The following is a 27,636-nucleotide window of genomic DNA, read 5'->3' on the forward strand; positions in this document are numbered from 1 at the left end:
AATCCTAAGCTGTCCCTCAAGCTAGGGGACCTTATGCTATCCCTAATTTTCAGGGATGCTTCTGTAAGTGGACAGGACTAAGTCTCCTTCCTGGCTCTGCTCCTGACCAGTCCTGACCTGATCCCCCCCCCCGCCCCTGGGAGGGATGGGACAGGAGTATGTTGAAAACCACAGATAAAGACAGACAAGGGAAAAAACAAAAGTCTGTCACACAACACACACACACACACACACACGATAAGACAATAAGAGATTCAGGAGGAAAACAAGAGCAGGACAGAAATGCAAAACAACAGGGGTAGAACTCCACAACCGCTCCAAGCAATAGGCACAACTTAAGCACAATTTACTCCAAAGTTTGGGACACCACACCTCAAAGGCCAACATAGAATAAACTATAGCTGGCATGGATCAATAATCAAAAAACTCCATCATTAATCACCATGCATGAAATTGCAAATCAAAAATTCCTTAGGGGGTGAAAACAAAACCACCAGATGGAAAATAGTGACAAAGACAAGAAATATAGATAAAATATCAAATATTTATTAGAATTTATGTTAAAACCAAATCATGAAAAAATTTAAAATCACAACAGGGAATGTCCCATAATAGCAGCAGCAAGAAAAGTGACAATGTAGATTAGACCATGTATACCACTATAGATGATTAGTATAGCTAGCAATAAGGTTCATGCAGTCGTGCATAGGATTGCAGAGGATGTACTATATGAAGTGATGGCTCCTAAATAAAGTGTGCCAGTGCAAAAACATCCAAAGCATAATTAACAATGTGGTAGCAAATTAGTTAGATAGATATCTTAGTGGATGGTTAGATGTAGCTGCCTGCCACAAACCCCAACGCGCGTTTCGTCCACTAGAAACGTCCTCCGTGGGCAGAGAGCCCTGTTGTGATTTTACATTTTTGCATGGTTTGGTTTTAACATAAATTCTAATAAATATTTGGCATTTTATCTATATATCTTGTCTTTGTTAGGTTTTGTTTTCACCCCCTAGCGAATTTTTGATTTATAGCTGGCATGGGTAGAAGGATTCTACCAGCATAAATAGAAGGGGAGCTGATTTGTCTCCCCACAGAAATGATTACTAGAGCAACCAAACCAGAAGAAATTAACTCGTGCTAGCCTGCCTATAAATCAGCACACAGTAGGTCGACAACTGAATCTGCCTTTGTTGATCCCAGACACCAGAGAAACCGGAGTGTCAGAATATGCAATCTGAGCAGTCCAATGCCACCATGACAGTCAGCAAAGTTTGTTCAAAACTCCATGTGACATCATTTTCAGGGTCAATAAGGTTCCCAGAGGTCTGACGCCCATCAATCATACGTGAGGGCTTTCCCTGTACTATGGATCACTATAAGGGTTGTGATGGGTGACAGTTACCATAACGATATCAGTACAAGTTGCACTTTACCTCTACAAATGATCTGTAAGGTTTTGACATGTCAATCTGGAGGATATTTCCAACGATCGGTAAGGCTCTTGGTCCGGGTGGAAATTTTTTGTTAACATCTTGGTTATGTTTTTTAAAAAATATTACCACAAAAAGGAAAAAGCCAACAAACAGAAGAATTGTGACGGGATCCATAGCAAATATGACTCCGAAAATTCTGGAGAGGAAAGATGAAAGGAATGTTAGATCTGTGCCGGTGGTGATTCGTGAACAGTGACCATACATTTGTACTCGATCTAGGACTATGAGCTGGCGTTAAGAGGACTTTTCTGTACAGGAGCTTCTTTGGCTTTACACATTAAGCATGGTTATTTTTGGACAGTTGCATGGCTGAATGCCAATATGAGTGGAAACTAAGTACCATTATGATTTTTCAATACTTACGTCAAAAAAAAACATGGGCCACTATATTAAAATGTTAAAGGGAATCTGTCAGCAGGATTTTGCTTCCTAATCTTAGAGCAGCATAATGTAGGTGCATAACCCCTAATTCCAGTGTTTTGTCACTTACTGAGCTGCTTGCTGATGTTTTATCAGCAAGAGATTATCACTAAATCTCATGCCAGATAGTCCAATTATGCTCCTAATATTGATTGGTCTCTTTCTGCCTATGCACAGTGAAAACAGAAAGTCAATCAGCATTGTCAGTGGGATTATACAGGCTCTGTTTTTTTCTGTTTAGTTGTTTGTGCTTTTTTCAACAGTATAACCTGATCTCTTGGCAGTAAAGAAGCTGCATTTTTTTGCTGCATTTTTGCAGTGCTTTTGCGGCATTTTTGGTATGTTATTTCTCTACAGTATCTGTTTAAATAAAGTTAGTTGAATTCATCAAAAAAGCTGTAAAAACACAAAAAAAAAGCAGCAGAAGCAGAAGAGTCTATCAAAACTGCACCATGCAGCCCAGTAAGTGACATATCACTGGAGTCAGGATCTCTGTCCCTACATCATGCTGCTCTCTGATTACATAGAAAAAAATCGAGTGACAGATTGCATTCAAGGCTGCAAACATTTTTGGTTTCTATTATGTTAATAATTTTAGTAATCCTGCTCCAGTAATCCAATATATAAAGCTGAGTGTATGTATGTATGTATGTATGTATGTCCACTAAAGGAATCCGCACCGTCGCATTTACAATCACGAAATTTTTCACAGACGCCTCATGTGACCCAGGGAACGTCATAGACTAAATTTAACCCCGCGCTTTACAGTTACTGTCCAAAAATCTTGCCTCCATTAAACTGAATGGAGGTGGGAGCTACAGGCTACTAATAGCAACTGTCAGTGATTGCTATAGGAACAAAATAAACTGTTAGTAAAAGAAGGTTATGTGTGAGATAATAAGATGTTGGTGGGGAGATGGACAGAGAGAGACAGACAGAGAGATAGAGACAGACAGGGAAAGAGACAGAGAGATAGAGGCAGACAGAGACAGACGGGTAAAGAGACAGACCTGGAAAGAAACAGACCTGGAAAGAGACAGACAGGCAAAGAGACAGACCTGGAAAGAGACAGACCTGGAAAGAGACAGACCTGGAAAGAGACGGATCTGGAAAGAGACGGATCTGGAAAGAGACAGACCTGGAAAGAGACAAACCTGGAAAGAGACAGACCGGGAAAGAGACAGACTTGGAAAGAGACAGACCTGGAAAGAGACAGACCTGGAAGGAGACAGACCGGGAAAGAGACAGACCTGGAAAGAGACAGACCTGGAAACAGACAGACCTGGAAAGAGACAGACCTGAAAAGACATAGACCGGGAAAGAGACAGACCAAGAAGGAGCCAGACTGGGAAAGAGACAGACGAGGAAAGAGACAGATGGGGAAAAAGACAGACAGGGAAAGAGAAGGTTGGGGAAAGAAACAGACAGGGAAATTGAATGTCCTGGAAAGAGACAGCCTTGGAAAGAGATGTACTGCCCCTTTGTCAGCAGCCGGGCTGCTGCTCGGATCCGGATCCACGGTGGCTCGAGGTGTCTCCGGACCCGGGGGTCGTGTGGCCACTCAAAACAAAAAGGGGGGTATTTGCAGGAGGGTGGTGTGTGTATAGTTTGTGATGCCACCCACGGTGTGTGGTAAGGCGGAGTGGAATGCCAGCCGCGAGCGGGGGCAGTCCGGATCCCTCAGCCTCAGTGGCCAGATTAGGGTAATTGACAGGGACTGGGTAACCGCTTACCCTCTCTTCTCGTGGGATTTACATCTAACGGGCTCACACTGCCACCGCCAGGCTCCTCATCTCTTCTTCTATCCAAGTCGCAGTCCCGGGAACAGCACGTTCCGGTGACCAGCTCTGCTCCGCCATCTTGCCTCTGCGCTGTCCAGGAACGTTATGGCAGAGTCCTGGCTTCCCTGCTCCACTTCCGCTGTTGTTACATACCGGCATGCCCCCTCGGTTTTCTCTCAGCACTCTTTCGCGCGCTGTGGCCCTCTGGGTACTTCTGGTTCCGGCCTGGTGCTCAGGACGAAGGGCGGGGCTTCTACTTTGCGCGCTGTCACGGGGAAGATGGCATTTTGGCGCGAAAAGATGGCAAAATTGACGGGAAGAGGAATTTTGACTTGCGGTTTTCGGCTTCAAGGCGCACGTCACTCAGGTAAGTGGGTTCTGCTCTGGTCCTGTTCATGACGCCAGAACGTTTGTAGGTGTACCGCCCCCGTGTCAGCAGCCGGGCTGCTGCTCGGATCCAGATCCGCGGTGGCTCAAGGGGTCTGGACCCGGGGGTCGTGCGGCCACTCAAAACAGAAAGGGGGGTATTTACAGGGGGTGGTGTGAGTAAAGTTCGTGACGCCACCCACGGTGTGTGGTAAGGCGGAGTGCCATCACTGCCGCTGGGAGCACCTGGTGGCGATGGGATGGCAGCCTGGTGTTTAACCCCTCCGTGGGTAGGGGCACTGCCCCGGGGCTTGGTGATGGTGGCAAAGTGATACTGTTGGGGAGGTAAGGGGCACTGCGTACTCACTCAGTCCAATAACGCTGACACCGACAACTTGTAAACCAAAGTTCTGAGCACCGCTGCAGCAAGGAGGGAGCACGCCTGGATTCCGTGCCCGTCGGTGTTGCTTGTTAGCCTGTGACCTTTTCCTTGGCACTTTTCTACTGATTGGCCCCTGTAGTGTAGAACTAGTCGGGTCCCGCTCACCCGTATGGCTAACTGAGTGAGCTTGCTCTCAGGGTTAACGCTTGGGATTTTCTGGACTGTGTATTGGGAAAGACCTATCCCTCTCGTTGCGCTAGTACCCCGATTTTGGAGCGGGTGGAGAACGGATCTTGAAGGCTCCGTCCTCGTTGGGCAAATTACCAGGACGCTTGAAGCTTCTTCCCAGCCTAGGGTCCACGTACCCCGTCGTGCCCTGGCCTCTGCCCGGAGATGGTAAAAGACCCCCGGCTGCCCTCCTTGGCAGTTCCGTGCCCCTTGTCACGATCCCCTGCGACTGGGGATCCAGCTCCTACCAGGCCCAGACCAATGACTGCCACCTAGTAACTGAGGAGCACAGCTCCTAACCTCCTCCAAATGTCCAGTGACCTCTCCTCACGAGAGTCATCACTCAACTGCCTACTCCTCACACTCCTGACCCTCCCTAACCAACCCTGCAAGTGGGCAGCCCTTTTCCCTTCAGGCTACCCATTGGTGTGTCTGGTGGGTGTGGTGCAGAGTGTTTCTAGGGTTTTGATTAGTTTGTTCTTAGCAACACCAAAGGTCAGGGACCCGTAGCCAAGGAGGATGTGGATACTCTGCGGAAGGGCAGATTGCACAATACCCTGTGGCTACCTGAAAGGTCCGGGCGTCACAGAGACAGCCGGGCAAAGAGACAACCAGGCAAAAAGACAGCCGGGCAAAAAGGCAGCCGGGCAAAAAGACATCTGGACAAAGAGACAGACGGGCAAAGAGACAGCCCAGGAAAGAGACAGCCCTGGAAAGAGACAGACGGGCAAAGAGACAGACAGGCAAAGAGACAGCCGGGCAAAGAGACAACCAGGCAAAAAGACAGCCGGGCAAAAAGGCAGCCGGGCAAAAAGACATCCGGACAAAGAGACAGACGGACAAAGAGACAGCCCAGGAAAGAGACAGCCCTGGAAAGAGACAGACGGGCAAAGAGACAGACGGGCAAAGAGACAGACGGGCAAAGAGACAGGCGGGCAAAGAGACAGACGGAGAAAGAGACAGACGGGAAAAGAGATAGACGGGGAAAGAGAGTGACAGAAAGACACACACATAGAGACAGACACAGAGATAGAGAGAGAGACAGACAGATACAGAGATGGAGACAGATAGGGATACTTTGCACGTTGTGACATCGCTAGCATCGGCTAGCGATGCCGAGCGCGATAGTATCCGCCCCCGTCGCACATGCGATATGTGGTGATTGCACGCACATACTTGCTCGGCGATGTCGCTGTGACTGCCGAAATATCCCTCCTTGAAGGGGGAGGTGCGTTTGGCGTCACGGCAACGTCACCGCGTCGTCACTAATCGGCCGGCCAATAGAAACGGAGGGGCAGAGATGAGCGGGACATAACATCCCGCCCACCTTCTCCTTTCCGCATTGCCGGTGGACGCAGGTAAGGTGAGGTTCCTTGTTCCTGCGGGTTTACACACAGCGATGTGTGGACCTGCAGGAACGACAAACAACATTGTACCTGCGGTCGACCCAACATTATGAAAATGACCGACGCTACACAGATCACCGATTTTCGATGCTTTTGTGATTGTTTATCGACGCATCTAGGATTTACACGTTGCGATGTCGTTACCGGTGCCGGATATGCGTCACTAATGACGTGATCCCCAACGATATTCCGGATGCAATGTTGCAACGTGTAAAGTACCCCATAGACTGATACAAATACAGATAGAGAGCTAGAAACAGACAGACAGAGACATAGACACAGACAGACAAGGAAAGAGACAGACAGAGAGACAGACAGACAGCGACACACAGACAGAGACTGGGAGAGAGACAGAGAGACAGTTACTATCCCGGGCAATGCCGGGTGCTACAGCTAGTTATTGATAAATATAACTTTCTTACATGCCTGAAGATCTGTGTATGCGGTATCGTCCTCTTGTCTTATCTCCATGTTATGAAATATGAGGCTTGTTGTGAACTATAGACTCTGAGGCTCTGGATAATTATTAAACCACAAACTGACAATTAATCAGACATAAAATACCAGATGGTAAAAAACACTGCCAAAAACAGAATTGGTGACATTAAACACATGGTCTCATCTGCAGTCGGCATGTTAGAGCAAAATAAACTGAGCAGATTTATATAGAGGATTGTGAGAAGAGGGGGAATAAAACGTATAAAATTTGAAACATCTCATTCGGGGCTTAGGAATTTAGAGTGGGTGGTCAACCAATGAGGGAGACCACCCCCTGGACTCCTTAAAGGGAATCTGTCAGCATAATTTTGAGATGTAATCTGAGAGAAGCATGATGTAGGGGAAGAGACCGTAATTCCAACAATGTGCAACTTACTGGAGTGGTTGATGTAATTTTGATAGAATCCCCGTTATCTCTATTAATAGCTACAACAGTGCTCAGAATGCTGAGCTGTGTATAACCCCTCCCACACCATTGATTGGCAGCGTCCTGTGCACACTTATACATTGTCAACAAACTAACAATCAGTGGAGGGGGCGGGAATGCACATATTATCTGGACTAGTCTGCATGTGACACCTAGTCCTGCAGTGATAATATCCTGCTGATAAAAGACTGATTGTATTAAAACACATACACAGCCTAACAAGGGATGCACCCTTAGAATCAGGGTCTCTTGCACTACATTATACTTCTGTCAGAATAAATAACAAAAACTTGCTGACAGATACACTTTAAGACACAATGAGAAGACCTTTTAGAGAGTTACTACGGTATATATAAAGCTTTTCCCACAAATCTACACATCAATCTGTTCAAATCCTCCTGGACTACAAACATAGAATTGAGGATTGGATTGCATTTAGAAAAATAAATAAGTATATATATATATATATATATATATATATATATATATATATATACACACACACAGTAAAGACCAAAAGTTTGGACACACCTTCTCATTCAAAGATTTATTTTTTTTCTTTCATGACTCTGAAAACTGTAGATTCACAATGAAGGCATCAAAACAATGAATTATCACATATGGAATGAAATACTTAACAGAGAAGTGTGAAACAACTGAAAATATGTCTTATATTCTAAATTCTTCAAAGTAGCCACCTTTTGCTTTGATTACTGCTTTGCACACTCTTGACATTCTCTTGATGAGCTTCAAGAGGAAGTCACCGGAAATGGTCTTCCAACAGCCTTGAAGGAGTTCCCAGAGATGCTTAGCACGTGTTGGCCCTTTTGCCTTCACTCTGCGGTCCAGCTCACCCCAAACCATCTCGATTGGGTTCAGGTCTAGTGACTGTGGAGGCCAGGTCATCTGGCGTAGCACCCCATCACTCTCCTTCTTAGTCAAATAGCCCTTACACAGCCTGGAGGTGTGTTTGGGGTCATTGTCCTGTTGAAAAATAAATGATGGTCCAACTAAACGCAATCTGGATGGAATAGCACGCCGCTGCAAGATGCTGTGGTAGCCATGCTGGTTCAGTATGCCTTCAATTTTGAATTAATCCCCAACAGTGTCACCAGCAAAGCACCCCCACACCATCACTCCTCCTCCTCCATGCATCACGGTGGGAATCAGGCATATAGAGTCCATCCGTTCACCTTTTCTGCGTCGCACAAAGACACGGTGGTTGGATCCAAAGATCTCAAATTTGGACTCATCAGACCAAAGCACAGATTTCCACTGGTCTAATGTCCATTCCTTGTGTTCTTTAGCCCAAACAAGTCTCTTCTTCTTGTTGCCTGTCCTTAGCAGTGGTTTCCTAGCAGTTAATATACCATGAAGGCCTTCTGCACAAAGTCTCCTCTTAACAGTTGTTCTAGAGATGTGTCTGCTGCTAGAACTCTCTGGGGCATTGACCTGGTCTCTAATCTGAGCTGCTGTTAACCTGCGATTTCTGAGGCTGGTGACTCGGATAAACTGATCCTCCACAGCAGAGGTGACTCTTGGTCTTCCTTTCCTGGGGAGGTCCTCATGTGAGCCAGTTTCTTTGTAGCGTTTGATGGTTTTTGTTACTGTACTTGGGGACACTTTCAAAGTTTTCCCAATTTTTCGGACTGACTGACCTTAATTTCTTAAAGTAATGATGGCCACTCGTTTTTCTTTACTTAGCTGCTTTTTTTCTTGCCATATTACAAATTCTACACAGTCTATTCAGTAGGACTATCAGCTGTGTATCCACCAGACTTCTGCACAACACAACTGATGGTCCCAACCCCATTTATAAGGCAAGAAATCCCACTTATTAAACCTGACAAGGCACACCTGTGAAGTGAAAACCAATTCCGGTGACTACCTCTTGAAGCTCATCAAGAGAATGCCAAGAGTGTGCAAAGCAGTAATCAAAGCAAAAGATGGCTACTTTGAAGAACCGAGAATATAAGACATATTTTCAGTTGTTTCTCACTTTCTTGTTAAGTATTTCATTTCACATGTGTTAATTCATAGTTTTGATGCCTTCAATGTGAATCTACAATTTTCAGAGTCATGAAGAGAAAGAAAACTCTTTGAATGAGAAGGTGTGTCAAAACTTTTGGTCTGTACTGTATATATAATTTTATATATATATATATATATATATATATATATATATATAAAAACATATTTATTTACATATATGTATTATCTGTGCACATGTCAGAGAATTCAACTCCATCTTTTCAGGGATCAATCAGTTTTGTTCTTGAAGTTCCACCTTTTTTCTTCATGCAGTTTTACAAAAATCCTCCATTTCTTAGTATATTTCTATAGGTGTCAGATCTCTGTTGTTCTAATAATGAACACAAAATCCCTGACATACAGTAAATATAGGTTTAAACATTTATATGCAGTCGCCACTAGAGGGAGACTTTGAGCTTGTAATATTCCTCCTCATTATTGAGCTCAGTGTATGAATAGTTTGCTGATGTTTTTTGATTTTGATATTTTCAATTCCGTTAATTACACCTTTATTTTCTGCCCACTAGTCCCTTAAGCCACAACTGAGTTCTAAACTCTCCCTAAATGAGTAATAGAGTAATAATCTGTTTTCTAAAAAGGGATTATTTTTGGATGTTTTTTTAAAGCCATTGCTTCTTCCCTTTTCAAACAGTAAACTCATTGCTTACCCCCCAAAAAAGATTTAATTAAAAGATTATCCTTTTTCATTTTCAAAACATCAAGCGAGATACTACTTCCCATAAAGGGATAATTTTTGGGCCATCGCTTATGAAATGCCATAGCTTTTTGAATATAAATTGCATGGGTATAAACACCATCAGAGACAAAGGGATCATTTTTGGACCATTTTTACTTTCTAAAAAAAGTGCAACAGTTTAGTGCATTATTAGTCAAGTTGTTGGTTACCATCAGTTTAGCCATCGTTAGAGATATTGAGGTCACTTTGACTTTACTAAGGCTGCATTTATAATAAAGAGTTTGAAGGGTTGGGTACAGTCCTTGGACCTTGGCTCAGAGTATACACATGAATTCAGGGCAATTGCAAACTATGCAAAATTTGAGGTTCGCGGCGAATCACTTTGCTATAAATCCAAATTTTGGGGCAAAATTGTCAAAACCAGAAAAGTTTATTTTTTTTAAAATTTGCTTATAATTAGTACAGTGCCATCACACATCTGATAAACACATATATACACAGTCAACATGTACACACTACACATATATTGCATATAGCATAGATATACTTAAAGGTTCAACACAGTGGTGGGAAGAACATCTTAGTCACCCTACGTCCTGGACAATGCATGTTTAAAAATGCAGAGTTGCAGCCCATTTTATGCGTATATATATTTTTATTGTTTTGCCAATTTAAAAAAATAAAATAAAATAAAAAAAGTCAGTTGCTAATGTGACACCCCTGACTATATCAGGGTGTCACAGGGAACTGCATCCTCCCCTTTCATGGTGCAGGGCCCACCCCCCATGGTTCCAATAACCCAGATACAGGTGTCCTACCATCTGCACTACAAACTCCAACATGCACCTCACACCAGGACTGTCAGGCACACCAGTGGGATGGTCTAGTGGAAAGTGCCACCTGCCTGGGAAGTCAGACAGACTGGTGGGAGGGAGGAAGTGGAGAGCAGAGCTTAGAGACAGAGGAGAGAGAGCTCCAAAAGTGTGAGGAGCTGGAGGTACTTGGAGCTCCCTGAAGTGACTTGTGTTGGGTCGCAAGCAGTGACCCAGTGCCAGAAGAGATGGTAACCAACCTCAGCTAGCGACAGCGACTGCCTGGTGCCGAGCACGACAGGGTGCCAGGACCCTAGATTGGGGAGAAGCTCTATGCGACCCAATAATTGACCTGCGGCGGAAGGGGGCCTTCAGGGACCTTCTCCATGAGCCCAGAGGTTGGGGCGACAGCACACTGAGGGGGACGGGGTTTCCCATACAGACAGCTCGCAAAGGTCCGGTGTGCCAGCTCCCAAGGGCAAGGACTTCGTTTAATAGCAGAAGAACCGTTCCTGCTAGTTGCAGACTATAGGGTCTCCAGACAGAAACACTGTGTACGGAGACAGGCACTGGATCACTAATGACATCTGGGGCACGGGACCTGGACGTGTTCCCTAAGAGCTGCAGTGACTCACAGAGATTTGGTTCAGCACCATGTGTGCCTCCTTTATGCTGCTGTACTGTGGATCCAACAGTGAAAAAGCCCTGCCCCTGTACCCAGCCTGCCATCCCATTCACTTCACCCGTGCACCGGGGCTTCCCTACCTGCGGAGGGACATGCCATCCAGCTGCTCCACACCATCTGCCCCAGTCCTCCATCCAGCAGCAGCGGTACTCTCCTTTACCGCAACCCACAGGTGGCATCACAAACTCTCCTTGTAAATATCCCCCCTTTACATCAAATTGGCTGCTGAGCCCCGAGTCCGAGGACCCTCGAGCCACAGCAAAACCCCCGGATCCGAGCAGTCCGATTGCTGCAGGGGCGGCACACTAGTAAATGAGGTGTTCAGATTAAGGCTACTTTCACATCAGCTTTTTTTTAACTGCGGCATGAATGGGTTTTTTTTGCCACAAAGCCGGATCCTTTACAAATGCGTTGTCATTTCAATGCATTTGTAATGGAATCGTGGCACTATCCGGTAACATGCGGTTACATGCGGCATATACTGGATACAGTGAGATGTGCTATTTTATCTTCTTTTCCAAAACACTACTTGTAGCGTTTTTGACCTCGGACAAAATACTGCATCTCACCGGATCCTTCATATTGCGGCAGTACCTTCAATGCTTTTCAATGAGCCGGATCCTGCTCTACCGGAAGTCACCGCATTCTTGTAGGCACGATTCTGTTGTCTGTACTGAGCATGCCCAGAAAGTAGTTCTTCCTCCCCTGTGCTTTCTGATATAGTGCAGCTGCATCAGTTGAAGAAAGATGACAGAAGAAAGAAGACAGAAGACCAGGATAGTGGAGGGGTGAGAGGGAGTAATAAAAATGGAATCCCTAAGTATGTCTGAGTATTTATTTCTAATAAAATATTTTTTCTCTGTGTGATGTCTTTTTTCAACCCTTTATTGGTGATTCTTAATGGCCGGGTCAAACTTGGCCTGACATTAAGGATCTTGGACTTTATATCAGGTGGTAATACAAAGCTGGTATTAAGCCATTATTACCCAGCATGCCACCCAGCAACATGGCCGCTGGAAGAGTTGTATACAGCGCCAGAAGATGGCGCTTCTATGAAAGTGCCATTTTCTGGGGCAGCTGCGGACTGCAATTCGCAGTAGGGGAACCCAGAAAGCTTGGGCCACCCTGCGCTGCAGGGCCCAATCCCCAGTTGTGTAATTGTACATGGCTAGCATACAAAAATATGGTAAAGCCCATGTCCGGTGCTCAAATATGAACACAGACTTCTCACGTAAGTTCGTGGTCAAGTTCAAAGTTTAAATGCTAATTGGTTGCTAAATACTGTTTGGCTGTGCTGTATTCTTTTAACAATCAACAAGCATTTTGGCTGTGGCCACTTTTGCAGCCATCACAACCATGCCAAGTAGTGACATGTCTGTGATTAGCTGGCACACCACGTGACCAAGCCTGTATAACCACCGGTTCATGGGTGGCATCGCCATTGTGTTCAGACTAGTGTAGGGACAGGACGCTGATTGCGTGAGGGAAGTATTAGCTTAAATCTCTTCTTATTTCTCTCTCTGCATATTCAAAAAACTTCTCTGTATGGGTTCTCTGCACCAGGCTCTGTGGGGGTTGTGGAGACACGAGGGTCAGTGGGTGCTCTCATCCACTGGCCCGGCCCCTTTAGAAAGACAACATGGCCCAGGGCTCATCCAAACTGAACGACGGCCTCCTTAACCATGGGTGGAACACTACTCTGACAACACCGGATGAGGGAATCACAATATTAAGACTTTATTGGATCCCCAAACAATTAACGGCACATAGCACATAACCAGCAAAACACACAAATGTAACAGGCAACAGTTTCCCACCCTTCCGCTGGCTCACCAGGGTAATGGAGGAACCAATGTCTCGTAGTCCTTGGCTCTGCATGTCACAGACCTTGTCCTGCTGAGCTGGCAGATGGGCTCCAAGCATGGGGCCTTGGTTTTGGAGACAATATTTATCCATATGTCCAAGGCGCCCACATGTATAACAGCGCCATAGATTGGGAAAGTCACAGGCCCTGTTTGTAGACCTTTGTTTTAATGCAGCTTCAGCTGGGTAGCGGGGCCATCCTTCTCGAGCGGCTGGTGTTAGCAGTACGACAGCTTGAACCCCATAAACAAATTCCAGAACCCAAGCCCTCTCTTCTCTTGAGGATTTAGGCCCCAATGCAGCCAACAAGTCTGTGTCTCGGGCCATTTGGGACCAAGTTGATTCCCGATTGTCACTAGATTCATGATGTGGCACATAGTTTAAATCCTCTGGGTCAATATCGGCGGGATCCTCATCGTCCTCTGCATCACTCTGGGCATCCCAATGGACTAATTGCCAGATGAAGTCCGACCGAGTGTCAGTGTTCCTGTAGTCAATCTTTCGCATCTGGTACAGATCCTGTAGCATCCATTTACTGCTGTGGTCGTAACTCCTCTCTTGTCTTTGTCCCATGGCTGAGCTGGTGGGGTTGGACATGGCAGCGTCCAAAACCTGAATGCCTCCCCTATGACCTGCTAGGTATGCTTATGTGCCTCCCTGGTTGTTGAGCCCTGGACGGTGTCCACGAACACCAGTCCTCTGCAGCTCCCCTGGATAAACCAGGCTGAGTAGTATCCCACTGCTGCCACCAATTGTGGAGACACGGGAGTTAGTGGGTGCTCTCGTCCGCTGACCCGGCCGCCTTTAGAAAGAGAGCATGGCCCAGGGCTCATTCCAACTGAACGCCGACCTCCTGAACCGTGGGCAGAACACTACTCAGACAACACAGGATGAGGGAATCACAATATTAAGACTTTATTGGATCCCTAAATAATTAACGGCACATAGCACATAACCAGGAAAACATACAAGTGTAACAGGCAACAGAGTCTCACCCTTCCGCTGGCTCACCAGGGATTAGATTGTTCGTGCTTCGGGGTTTCCAGGGCCAGCTACTCCTAGAAAAGAATAGTGGCAAGCGTGGGAAGCTTACCGAGCACAGCAAAGTCTGTAGCCAGGTGACCAAATTGTCCCAACCTGGGTTTCTTCCTTAAGTAGTCTCTGGTATGATGATATGATATAATCCTGGCAGCTGGAGTCGAAATCCCTAGACTGCAGTTATGGTCTCCAATCGGAATCGAAGACCCTAGATTGAAGCCATGTAGCCAAGTGATCCTCTAGTCGGAGCCAAAGTCCCTAGACCGAGTCCACAAGGCATCCTGGTTCTGATCCCCTAGCCAGCTCCTAAGAGCTTAGACTGGATCATGCAACATCCATCAGCAACCTGGTGACTCCAAGAAGTCCCCTTTTATAGCCATAACATTACCTTAGGATATACTGTGCCCTTATCGGATTGGTTGTACAAGGCTGCTTCTCTTATTGGATGCATTTCAAGCTGCATGGATAATGTTCATTTAAATGATGTGGATAGAAAGACTGAGAATTTTTACATGTAGTCTGAAATCCACAGACTAGGCAATGGCCACTGAGGTAATTTAAATTAGATTAGCAATACAATGGGTGTCTGGCCTTCAGTGGCAAAAACAATTACATGAGTCAACAAAAACTTCAATACTAAACTCCCAAGAGTCTTGTAGAAGAATTAGGGATTATTCCACATCTGTAAACAAACTGTTTTCATGTCTGGCTGAATTTTAAGAAATGTAACCCATGCTAGGCACTCAGAGTCCATGTCGTCACAGGGGTAATCTCCAAAAAGGCTCTGTGGGGATATTCATAATATGGGCACTCTTGTGGTACTCTGAAAAAAGTTCTGTGGGGTCACTCTTAAAATTTTGGCTCTGTGGGGGAACTGTGAACACAAACTTTGTGGCGGCTTCTTAAATTTTGGCTCTGTTGGATCACTCTGGCAGCTGCTGGCCCCAATTTTGCTGATTCTGCATGATGCAAATAAGGAAAATTTAAAAATCTGGAGAATTAGAATGTTTTTTTAATCATAAAGCACATTAAATTTACCTCAATCAGATTTGTTCATCTCTAATTATTATTCTTCTCGCTGCATAGTCCAAAGAGTTGATTAGGAATGAGCGAGCGTGCTCGCCATTGCTCAATACTCGATTAAGCATCATGGCTACTCGAGCACCATGACATACCTTAGCTGTTTTGTGTCTGATAATCTGGAAAATTGGTCATCTTTACCCTTGGCTGAGTTTATGATGAATAATCATGACAATGAGTCCTCTGAAAGGTCATGTTCGTTAGGAGTGATCTACAGTAGTTTAATACATTCTTTCCATGCATCTTATCTGAACAAGTTAGAAAAACCACAAAGAACTATATAAAAAAAACACCAAAAAGGAACCAAGACAAATGATATGTGCACACACAGAATGTGGTGAGCCTTCCTCATAAAGATGACTGCAGCCGAGGTGCAAGATGTTGATGTCACAGCCACTCAACCTCCACACTAGGGGGGAGGGGAGGCTGCTTAGCATAAGACATGCAACATATAATGAGTGAAATGCACAGTGTCTGAACTGTGACCTATAAATGACGCCAGAAACCCAGGTCAGGCGGGCAAAACAGCACTATATGAGGAAGGCTCGCCACATTCTGTGTGTGCACATATCATTTGTCTTGGCTCCTTTTTGGTGTTTTTTTGAAATAGTTCTTTGTGGTTTTTCTAACTAATTCTGTGTAGGGACTCGCAAGTGTGAGAATCCTTGACGAACGAATTGCGAGCTTACATATTTTGGGCCAAAATATAAACTAATATCTCACTATTTGAGGTATGGCACATTTTATCCATTTTTGCAGGATGTGTGTGGACCTTTTGAATTCAGGTGGTTATATGGTGAGCCTGTCATGTGTTATGTACTCATAGTGCTAACTGACCCGCCTGGACCTGGTGTTGTGCGTCATTTATAGGCCATTATTCAGACACTATGCGTCTCGTGTATCCGTGCGAGATGTACCTATATAGTGCTGTTTTGCCCGCCTGACCTGGGTTTCTGGTGTCATTTATAGGTCACAGTTCAGACACTGTGCATTTCACTCATTATATGGTGGGCTCCCAGTGCAAGCCTTATTAGTGTGCATGTCTTATGCTAAGCAACCTCCCCTCCCCCCTAGTGTGGAGGTTGAGTGGCTGTGACATCAGCATCTTGCACCTCGGCTGCAGCCATCTTTATGAGGAAGGCTCACCACATTCTGTGTGTGCACATATCATTTGTCTTGGCTCCTTTTTGGTGTTTTTTTTATCTTATCTGAACAAACCTGGTCCTGAGGATCTGGAGGCATGCCGTAGAAGGGGGAATACTCCCATGATCTTGCCACATTCTAATATCACTTCTGGAGGACCTTGGGTCAGGAGGTCTCTTCGTTTTGTCAATTGGAGGCTTTCTGTAAAGCTCACTTGACTGTTGTCTTGCCTATGTACTTTCCATTCTATGCTGAAGGGGTTAAAAACCCTTACCATGCTAGCTGAGAATTCTCATAGTCTTCGTTTTAGCTGCAGCTTGTGATTATTTTTCCTTTCCGCTGTATCTACAAAACTGGCTTCACTCCATGCCTGATATAGATTCTCTATTCTGACCAAATTTAAGGAGCTTGTCTCTGTATAGCTGAGGTGTTCATTTCTATTGCACTGGCAAAGTTTCCTACAGTAGAAGATTTTGAGTGCTTTTATATTTGGCACCTTGCCTGTTTTTTGTGTGCGTACCCGTTGCACTCTTGACCCTTCACTCCCCTGGGGGAGGAATAGAGTCATCTCTACAAATATAGCAAGGTATGGGACACAGGTATCTCCACCTTTAGAGATAATCTTGGGTACAGGAATAGCCTAGGGATCAATATCTTGAGAGACAAAGCAGGTACACAGTGGTCCCTGCTAACTTCCATAACTGATATAACACCAGCTGATATTTTTTTCCCTAGTTTGTCATTCCCACCTTACACGAGCACATCTCACAAAATATCACTTGTGTCTCATCAATTCAGTAACTGTGAAGGTCCACTTGATGTTCGGTATGTGGACAAGTGCTTGTGAATAGGGACACTACATTTCTCTGACAGTACATTGGGTGAACCTTGTGAAAGCAGAGACTGAGTTGGATCCTGGAACAGCATCACGTGCTACCAATTCCGAGGATTGTGGTTCCTAGTTCCATCAGGGTTTCTTCCACCTCCTACACCAGTTTTTGAACCCCCTCCTACTCTATATCCTACATCTCAGAATTGTCATCTCAGAGCATGTCATCCATATTAGTCGCAAGCTGAAAGCACTGCAGCACTGTCTCGGTGAAGGAGCAACAAGCTCTGCTAAAATTAATTTCCTTAGGCTACAAACAGCACACTGCTGCAGAGTTGTTGAATGCTATAACAGACTAGAAAGATCTGTGGCTCTAGTTGCTGACTCTAAAACCAGGCATGGTCATGTGTGATAATGGGAGTAACCTGGTGGTGGGTCTGAGGCTTGGTAAGCTCACACAAATACCATGCCTGTTCATACACTGGATCCCTACATTACAAATGATGAGTGTCATCAGGCAGCATTTGCTCTAAATTTAAAGACGTTAAACAGGTGGCTCTCAGTCAAACTTTTTAGAGGGTTATCAGGCGGTCCTTGCTCCAAGTTTTTACAGAGTCATCAGGTAGACCTCAGTCAAAATCTATAGAGGACCATCTGGTTGTTCTCACTCCAGATCTTTACAGGTCATCAGAAGATCCCTACTTCAAATTTTTAGAGGGTTAACAGGCGGGCCTCACTCTACAGTTTAAGAGAGTAAATAGGCGGCCCTCGCTTAATCTTTTTAGAGGGTCATCAGTTGGCCCTTGCTTTAAATTTAATGAGGGGGAAACAGGAAGCGCTCACTCTTAATTTTTAGTGGGTCATCATGTGACCCTCACTCTTAATTTTTACAAGGTGTGTATGATGCCCCCCTTCATAATTTTTTCAAGATGTGTATTAAGCCTTCCTCTACAATTCTCTTAAATATATAGATGTATACTACACCAAAGGTCAAATGTTTTTCAACCCTTGCAATAAATACATAGCCTATACTAGTCTTTGAGTCCCATTTCCTAAAAATAAGAAACAAATGTTTTTTGAGGCTCTCCTCTACATCTCTTCCAGGGTGTATTGCAGTACCTTCTTCTAATTTTTGGCAGCTCACACAGTTAATGCATAGGCTTTATGAGTCTAGGAGTCCCAATACCTAACAATTTAAAATAATATGTATAATGCCCTCCTTTATGTCTAATACAGGGTGTATAGGACTTCTTCTTCCTTCTAATTATTGCCAGTTCTTGCATTGTGCGCATAGGTTTTGTGAGTTTAAGAGTCCCTCCTTCATAAATTAAACAGAATATGTCTAACCATACAACACACACAACATGCCCAGATAAGGTAGGGTAGTAAAATGTTAAAATTGCATTTACTGGTTACTACGATTTGGTGTAGTTCTAATTCCCCTCTACTATGTGATCTACTGAAGTCATGTACGACGGGAAAACATGGTGACAGAAGGCCCAGCTATTAAGGTTTCGAATAGGCTGTTTCTTTCTTTCTCCTTCTTTTTCTTTCTCTTTGTTAACAGTTAAGTAGGTTGAAAATTATATGATCTCTAAAAGACCTAAAGTTAAAGATTACACTTTTCCTTTGTATTTTAGACAAAGAAAAAAATATATTTGCATCTTTTACATTTTTACATTGACACAGATTTTCAATGATTTTCAGATCAGGGGACTGTGAGGGTCATTGTAAAACCTTCAGCTTGTGCCTTTTGAAGTCATATATTGTGGATTTTGGTGTGTTTTTAGGATCATTATCCATTTGTAGAAGCCATCTGTTGTGAATATCATAAGAGATGATGCTGTTCCCGAGAATGTTTCTGAACTCCCTCTGATGGCTAGTGCTGGTAGTGAGTCTGATTTTGCATCTGTCACTCAGACAGGTGTTGGAGATGACTGCTGTTTCAGGAAACCTATGCAGTCCAGCCTAGGGGGGATATAAAAAGGCAGTTTCTGTCTAACCTTTGCCGGTGATAATTGTTTCTGCTTCATGTGAAGATGTCCTGAATTTTGTTTTCCGGCCTTTACGCTTTGGCCTTTCTCTTTAGATTTTTCTTTTGCCATTTTTGCGCCTTTTTGGATTCTCCAGGAATGATTTCCACAGCAGTTATTCGTTCCTTTGCATCAGTTTTATTCCCATTTCATCCTGAGTCTGCATCTATGCCTGATAAGTATTTTGCTCTCTTAGTCTGGGCTCGGTTAACAACTGAATTTGCACTGAAGGGCATTTCTGTTTAATCTATGTCTTTTTCTAAATCAGTGTTTGAGCATATTCCCTTTTTGTTTCTTGCAAGTGAATAAGTGCTCTTCCTGCACTATTTTTTTAGGGTGATTTATTGCCAGCAAGAAAGGGAGTTTTTACAGCCTGTTTGATCAGGAGTTTTGTATTTTTGTATCTCATGTGTTTTTGCAGCTATTGTCTTTTCTACCATATTTGCATTTTCTATTTAAATGTATTTGCACAAGAGCTCCTGATTAGAGTTGAGCGCGGTTCGCGGTTCGAGATTCTCTAGTTCTAAGCTCGAGTGATTTTTGGGGCTGTTCGAGATCGAACTAGAACTCGAGCTTTTTGCAAAAGCTGGATAGTTCTAGATACGTTCGAGAACGATTCTAGCAGCAAAAAGCAGGGCTTTTTACAGCTACAGTGAGCAGGAGCCATCGCTGGCAGCCTGCCACAAGCTGGTAACCAAGATAAACATCGGGTATCCAAGCAAAGCGCTTTGGTTAGTAACCCGATGTTTATCTTAGTTACGTGCAGGAAGCCCACACTTCCCCGCTCAGCTCGCTCCACCCCCTCCTGCCCGCGGCATGTACACATACATACACATACACACACACACACACATATACACCCCCCCCCCCCCCCCGCTCGGCTTACCTGCGGTGATGAAGTCCCGCCATCCCGACCTCAGCGCTGTCACTGTCCTCCATGGCCGCCGCTTGTCACATCCCCTCTCGCTTCCGACCCGAGACTGACTAGCGGTGACGTCACGGACCTCTCGCGATACTTGAGGGGAAGGCGCCGGGCAATCATTGAGCTCAGTGACAGGGGCTGTCGGCAGTGCTGGAGATCAGCGCAGGTAATGTACCTCGCTGACAGCAGCACTTGTCATGCCCTGCAGTGACCTGGGCTGACCCATTGATGTTAGCTCAGGTCACTGCATTGCTCTCCCAGCCAATGGGGAACATTCTGCTCTTCATTGACTGGGACAGTGTGGATCGTCATGGCAACCCCTTGGATTACACCAGACCTGGATTTGTTTTTCATTCTAATAAATTGGTTAAAGAGGGAATGTTTTGGGGAGTGTTTTTTCAAATAAAAATGTGTTTGTCGTCTATTTTTTTTTATTACTGACTGGGTTGGTGATGTCGGGTATCTGATAGACGCCTGACCTCACCAACCCCAGGGCTTGATGCCAGGTGACATTACACATCTGGTATTAACCCCATATATTACCCCGTTTGCCACCGCACCAGGGCGCGGGATGAGCTGGGGCGAAGCACCAGGATTGGCGCATCTAATGGATGCGCCACTTCTGGGGCGGCTGCGGCCTGCTATTTTTAGGCTGGGGAGAGTCCAATAACCATGGACCTCCCTAGTCTGAGAATATCAGGCCCCAGCTGTTTGCTTTACCTTGGCTGGTGATCCAATTTTGGGGGACCCCTACGTGTTTTTTTTTTAAATTATTTATTTAATTTAAAATAACAGCGTGGGGTGCCCTCAGTTTTGGATTACCAGCCAAGGTGAGGTTGCCAGCTGTGGTCTGCAGGCTGCAGCCGTCTGCTTTACCCTAGCTGGCTACAAAACTAGGGGGAACCCTATGTCATTTTTTTTTTCATTTTTTTGGCTAAATACAAAGCTAAGCACCCCTTAGTGCCACATGAAAGGCACCAAAGGGTGCTCCACTTTTTCTCCATTTTTTCTCCACTTTTTCTCCATTTTTTCTCCACTTTTTCTACATTTTTTTCTCCACTTTTTCTCCACTTTTTCTCCACTTTTTCTCCAATTTTTCTCCACTTTTTCTCCACTTTTTCTCCACTTTTTCTCCAATTTTTCTCCAATTTTTCTCCACTTTTTCTCCACTTTTTTCTCCACTTTTTTTCTCCACTTTTTCTCCACTTTTCTCCACTTATTCTCCACTTTTTCTCCACTTTTTCTCCACTTTTTCTCCACTTTTTCTCCACTTATTCTCCACTTATTCTCCACTTTTTCTCCACTTTTTCTCCACTTTTTCTCCACTTATTTCTCCACTTATTCTCCACTTATTCTCCACTTATTCTCCACTTTTTCTCCACTTTTTCTCCACTTTTTCTCCACTTTTTCTCCACTTTTTCTCCATTTTTTTCTCCACTTTTTCTCCACTTTTGCTCCACTTTTTCTCCACTTATTCTCCACTTTTTCTCCATTTTTTTCTCCACTTTTTCTCCACTTTTTCTCCACTTTTTTCTCCACTTTTTTCTCCACTTATTCTCCACTTTTTCTCCACTTATTCTCCACTTTTTCTCCATTTTTTTCCCCACTTTTGCTCCACTTTTTCTCCACTTTTTCTCCACTTTTTCTTTACTTTTTTCTCCTCTTTTTTCTCCACTTATTCTCCACTTTTTCTCCACTTATTCTCCACTTTTTCTCCACTTTTTCTCCACTTATTCTTCACTTTTTCTCCACTTTTTTCTCCACTTATTCTCCACTTTTTTCTCCACTTATTCTCCACTTTTTCTCCACTTTTTTCTCCACTTATTCTCCACTTATTCTCCACTTTTTTCTCCACTTTTTTCTCCACTTATTCTCCACTTTTTCTCCACTTTTTCTCCACTTTTTCTCCACTTATTCTCCACTTTTTCTCCACTTATTCTCCACTTTTTCTCCACTTTTTCTCCACTTTTTCTCCACTTTTTCTCTGTTCTTTTTCTATGGTCGGTCTACCCATTAGCTCTGCCATGCATACTGTAGCTCTACACCTACTGTACATGTTACTTTATGATTGACATCTCTTTCATACCAGAGCTGTCTAAGTCTACTCTGACCCCATATTTGTCATTACTATATTGTCCTTGTACTGTATTACGACATTTGTATCATGTGTTTCATTTCTTGCTGTGTTGCAATTTTTTTGCTGCATCCCAATTGTACCTCTACATTGTTCTAGTTTATGTTATTGTTCTCTCACTCTTATGTGATACTGATTATTGTCATTTTTCATGATTACATGCAGATAAGTCCAATCTGACGAAGGCTCAGGCCGAAACGTCATTTGTAACTTGTTTTGGACAAAAACATATATGCTTATGAAAAAAAAATTTTTCTTAATACGGACCAATAAAGAGTGATTTTGCATTACTATCCGTTGTGACTTACTGACTTAGGCGGGCTTTGCACACTACGACATCGCAGGCCGATGCTGCGATGCCGAGTGCGATCGTGCCCGCCCCCGTCGCAGCAGCGATATGTGGTGATAGCTGGCGTAGCGAAAGTTATCGCTACGCCAGCTTCACACACACACTCACCTGCCGTGCGACGTCCCTGTGGCCGGCGACCCGCCTCCTTGTTAAGGGGGCGGGTCGTGCGGCGTCACTGCGACGTCACACGGCAGGCGGCCAATCAGAGCGGAGGGGCGGAGATGAGCAGGATGTAAACATCCTGCCCACCTCCTTCCTTCCGCATATCCTACGGAAGCCGCAGTGAGGCCGGTAGGAGACGTTCCTCGCTCCTGCGACTTCACACACAGCGATGTGTGCTGCCGCAGGAGCGAGGAACAACATCGGACCATTGCGTCAGCGTAATTATGAATTACGCCGACGCTATACCGATGATACGATTACGACGCTTTTGCGCTCGTTAATCGTATCATCCAGCCTTTACACACTGCGATGTCGCATGCGATGCCGGAAGTGCGTCATTTTCAATTTGACCCCACCGACATCGCACCTGCGATGTCGCAGTGTGCAAAGTGCCCCTTAGTCTGGGAGATTTAGAGTGCCGAGGTTACTCACTAATTTTATCTATTATTACCTCTGAGCACCTATATACCAGTGAGCAGAGCTTCCTCTACAGTAGTTCTCCTGATTAGGCATGCCCTTACCTCATGAGCAGGGCATTGCAGCTTTGGTAGCAACCATTACGACATGGACTCTGCTGCTGTGGACCCGGGGAGAGTGAGTGCAGATTCATTGCACCCACACTCCTCACATGAAGGGTCCGCACTCCTAGAAAATGGGGGATACGTTCCCTGAGTGTCTCCCCCCCATATTCTAGACGGTTCAGAGTCGTCGTGGGACCCCTTTATTTTTTTTCTTACAATAAATTGGTGAAAGAGGAAATGTTTTGGGGACTGTTTTTTCAAATAAATTTCTTTTGTCGATTTTTTGTTTTTGTTAGTACTGACAGTTTATGATGTTGGGTATCTAATAGACGCCATGACATCACAAACTGCTGGGCTTGATCTCAGGTGACTTTACAGCTAGTATCAACCCGATTTATTACCCCGTTTGCCACTGCACCAGGGCACGGGATGAGCTGGGGTGAAGCGCCAGGATTGGCGCATCTAGTGGATGCGCCACGTCTGGGGTGCCTGCGGCCTGCTATTTTTAGGCTGTGAAGGCCCAATAACTATGGACCTTACCACCCTGAGAATACAAGACCACAGCTGTCCGCTTTACCTTGGCTGGTGATCCAATTTGGGGGGGACCCTACTTTTATTGTGTAATTATTAATATTTATAAAATAATTATAAAAAAGAGCCTGAGGGGACCTCCACACTGGATCCCCAACCATGGTAAAGCTGCCAGCTGTGGTTTTCAGGCTACAGCCATCTGCTTTACCGTAGCTGGCTATCAAAAATGGGGGGACCCAACGTCATTTTTTTTTTTAACTATTTTTTAAATAGAAAAAATTAATGGGCTTCCCTGTATTTTGATTGCCAACCAAGGTAACGGCAGGCAGATGGGGGTGGCAACCCATAGCTGTCTGCTTTATCTGCGCTGAGAATCAAAAATACCGCGGCGCGCTACGTCATTTTTTTAAAGATTTATTTTTACAGCACTGTGATGTCCAGCAATCAAAATACAGGGAAGCTCATTTTATTTTTAGTTATTTAAATAAATAATTAAAAAAAATATATATGGGCTCCCGCTGCATTTTTTGTATTGCTAGCTAAGGGTAATCCAAGCAGCTACTGGCTGCTAACCCCCACTGCTTGGTGTTACCTTCACTGGCAATGGAAAATCCAGGGAAGCATTTTTTATTTTTTTTGCCAAAAAACTACAAAAAAAAGGACGTGAGCTTCGCCATATTTTTGTATGCTAGCCAGGTACAGCAGGCAGCCACGGGCTGCCTCCAACCCCCAGTTGCCTATTTGTACCCGGCTGGGAACCAAAAATATAGGGAAGCCCATTTTTTTTTAATTATTTCACTTATTTCATGAAATAATTAAAAAACAAATGACGTGGGCTTCGCCCCATTTTTGTGTCCAGCCGGGTACAACTAGGCAGCTGGGGATTGGAATCCGCAGCACAGGTTAGCCCGAGGTTTCTGGACAGGCCAACCTGTGCTGCGGATTCCAATCCCCAGCTGCCTAGTTGTACCTGGCTGGACACAAAAATGGGGCGAAGCCTACGTCATTTGTTTTCTAATTATTTCATGAAATTCATGAAATAATAAAAAAAGGGCTTCCCTTTTTTTTTGGTTCCCAGCCGGGTACAAATAGGCAACTGGGGGTTGGGGGCAGCCGTACCTGCCTGCTGTACCTGGCTAGCATACAAAAATATGGCGAAGCCCACATAATTTTTTCAGGGGGCAAAAAACTTCTGCATACAGTCCTGGATGGAGTATGCTGAGCCTTGTAGTTCTGCAGCTGCTGTCTGTCTGTATGGAGAAGAGCAGACAGCAGCTGCAGAACTACAAGGCTCAGCATACTCCATCCAGGACTGTATGCAGAAGTTTTTTGCCCACCAAAAAAATGACGTGGGCTTCGCCATATTTTTGTATGCTAGCCAGGTACAGCAGGCAGCCACGGGCTGCCTCCAACCCCCAGTTGCCTATTTGTACCCGGCTGGGAACCAAAAATATAGGGAAGCCCGTTTTTTTTTAATTATTTCACTTATTTCATGAAATAATTAAAAAACAAATGACGTGGGCTTCGCCCCATTTTTGTGTCCAGCCGGGTACAACTAGGCAGCTGGGGATTGGAATCCGCAGCACAGGTTAGCCCGAGGTTTCTGGGTGCCTCTGCTGCGAATTTCAGTCCGCAGCCGTCCCAGAAAATGGCGCTCTCATAGAAGCGCCATCATCTGGCGCTGTATCCAACTCTTCCAACAGCCCTGGAGCCGGGTGGCTTGTTGGGTAATCATGTGTTAATACTGGCTTTGTTTTACTAGCCAGTATTAAGCCAGAGATTCTTAATGTCAGGCACGTTTGACCCGGCCATTAAGAATCTCCAATAAAGGGTTAAAAAAAAACACCACACAGAGAAAAAATACTTTAATAGAAATAAATACACAGACACATTAGAGACTCCATCTTTATTACCCCCTGTCAGCCCTCCACGATCCTGCTCTTCTGTCTTCTTTCTTTCTAGTGTAGTAGTAGTGACGATTGTAGTGAGGATGAGATTCACCAGCTCATCACTTGGGGCTGGGGAACCTCCATCCTCACTACAATCCTCACTAGTGTAGTAGTAGTGACGATTGTAGTGAGGAAGGATGAGATTCACCAGCTCATCACTTGGGGCTGGGGAACCTCCATCCTCACTACAATCATCACTACAATCGGGAAGCAGCGTGCAGCCTTCACTCCGTGATTGATCACTGCTGGCTGTCAGCGATAACAGCGGTAACGCTGACAGACGCGTTACCATAGCAACGGTGCTCTCGGAGCCGCGGTTAGCGGTGACATCACCGCTAACTGCGTTGCTATGGCAACGGTGATCTCCGTTAATGACCGGCTGTGTCAGCCGGTCCCTAACGGAACGGGGAGTCGACCGTGTGCTAGAGCATGTCGCCGGTACACGGCGATACACAAATGTGCACCGTGTACCGGAGAGATGCACTCGCAGGTCCTACATGACGTGTCATAGTCATGTGACCAGTCTGTAGCCAATGAGATAATAGCCACGTGACTGGTCACATGGCTATTTTGACGTCACGATAGGTCCTGCATCTCTGCTGGCAGTGCCATCACCGGGAGGATTCAGAGATCATCGGATGGAATAGCGGCAGGAGACAGAGTGCAGAAGGGATCGCGAGGACCGGTAAGTGTTATGGCAATGTTTATTAACTGTTTGTGTACATTTATAATGCATTTTTATGTGTTTGTGATTGCCTCCCATTATAGCCTATACGTTCGAGTTCGGTTCGTCGAACGTTCGACGAGCCGAACTCGAACGGGACCCCGTTCGGCGAACCGGCCTCGAGCCGAACCGGGACCGGTTCGCTCATCTCTACTCCTGATATAGTGGGTTGAAATATTGTGTGATCTTTAAGGGAATTTTTGATTATCAGGTGTTGGTATTATTCAGGGTTTTAACTGGCTGCAACCAGCAATCTATCCTATACTTTTGTGTCTAGCTAGCAGGGCCTCACTTTGCTTATTTCTATATCTACCATCTGTGTGTTTTTTTTTTCTTACTTCACCGCCATTATATGTTGGGGGCTTTGACTTTCCTTTGGGGCTGCTGTGAGGCATGTCAGGCTTCCTCATTTAATCTTTGAGGTTAGTTAGTTCTCCGACGGTGATGATGTGTCTAGGTTTGTTACGAACACTCCACCGCCACTTCTAGTTATGTTTGTGTAGTCGGTGGATTGCAGCCAGCTAAGTTTCCAACTACTCTTGTGTATTATCATCTACCTTTTTTGGGGATTTTTGCAAGATCTTTTGCGGTCTCCTGACCATAACAGCATCCTCTTTTCTCCTGTTTTCAACTTCAGTTTTTTTTTACATATGATGTTATGTCTATTTGTTGAAGTTTAATTGAATCCATTCTTCTCTCTACCTGTGAATTGTTCCCCCTGCTATTGGCTGCAGCACAACCCCAAAGCATGATTCATCCACTCCCATGCTTAATGGTTTGTGATGTTATTTTCCTTAAATTCTGTGCCCTTTCTTTCTCCACACATATCTTTGATTTTTGTGGCCCAAGAGTTTAATTTTAACCTCATCGGTCTTGCTTCCAAAATGTATTAGCCTTGTTTGCAAGTTCTTTTGCATACTTCTAATGCTGAATTTTATAGTGAGAATGCAGGAGAGGTATTTTTTGATGACTCTCTATGAGGATCAGATTTTTTTCAGGTGTCTCTGAACAGTAGAACAATGTACCACAACTCCAGAGTTTGCTAAATCTTCCTGAAGGTCTTTTGTAGTCAAGGAGGGGTTCCGTTTTGCCTCTCTAGTAATCCGAAGAGCAGCTCTCACAGAAATTT

At 44.7% G+C, this 27,636-nt stretch overlaps 2 protein-coding genes across 3 annotated transcripts in view; one reads left to right on the forward strand and one right to left on the reverse strand.

Moving 5' to 3' along the window:
- Positions 1-6,560, reverse strand: part of LOC142297009 (cytochrome P450 2K1-like) — a 75,146-nt gene extending 68,586 nt beyond the window's left edge. The window contains exons 1-2 of the mRNA XM_075341217.1: positions 6,502-6,560; positions 1,437-1,632 (exon numbers count right to left, since the gene is read on the reverse strand). Of these exons, the coding sequence (XP_075197332.1) occupies positions 1,437-1,610 (174 nt within the window). The 5' untranslated portion in view covers positions 1,611-1,632; positions 6,502-6,560. The remainder of the gene's footprint in view (positions 1-1,436; positions 1,633-6,501) is intronic.
- Positions 1-27,636, forward strand: part of LOC142297006 (cytochrome P450 2K4-like) — a 272,736-nt gene that overhangs the window by 196,056 nt on the left and 49,044 nt on the right. The gene's annotated exons all lie outside the window — the stretch shown is intronic.

Source organism: Anomaloglossus baeobatrachus, chromosome 3, assembly GCF_048569485.1.
Source record: "Anomaloglossus baeobatrachus isolate aAnoBae1 chromosome 3, aAnoBae1.hap1, whole genome shotgun sequence".
NCBI classification, from domain to species: Eukaryota; Metazoa; Chordata; class Amphibia; order Anura; family Aromobatidae; genus Anomaloglossus; species Anomaloglossus baeobatrachus.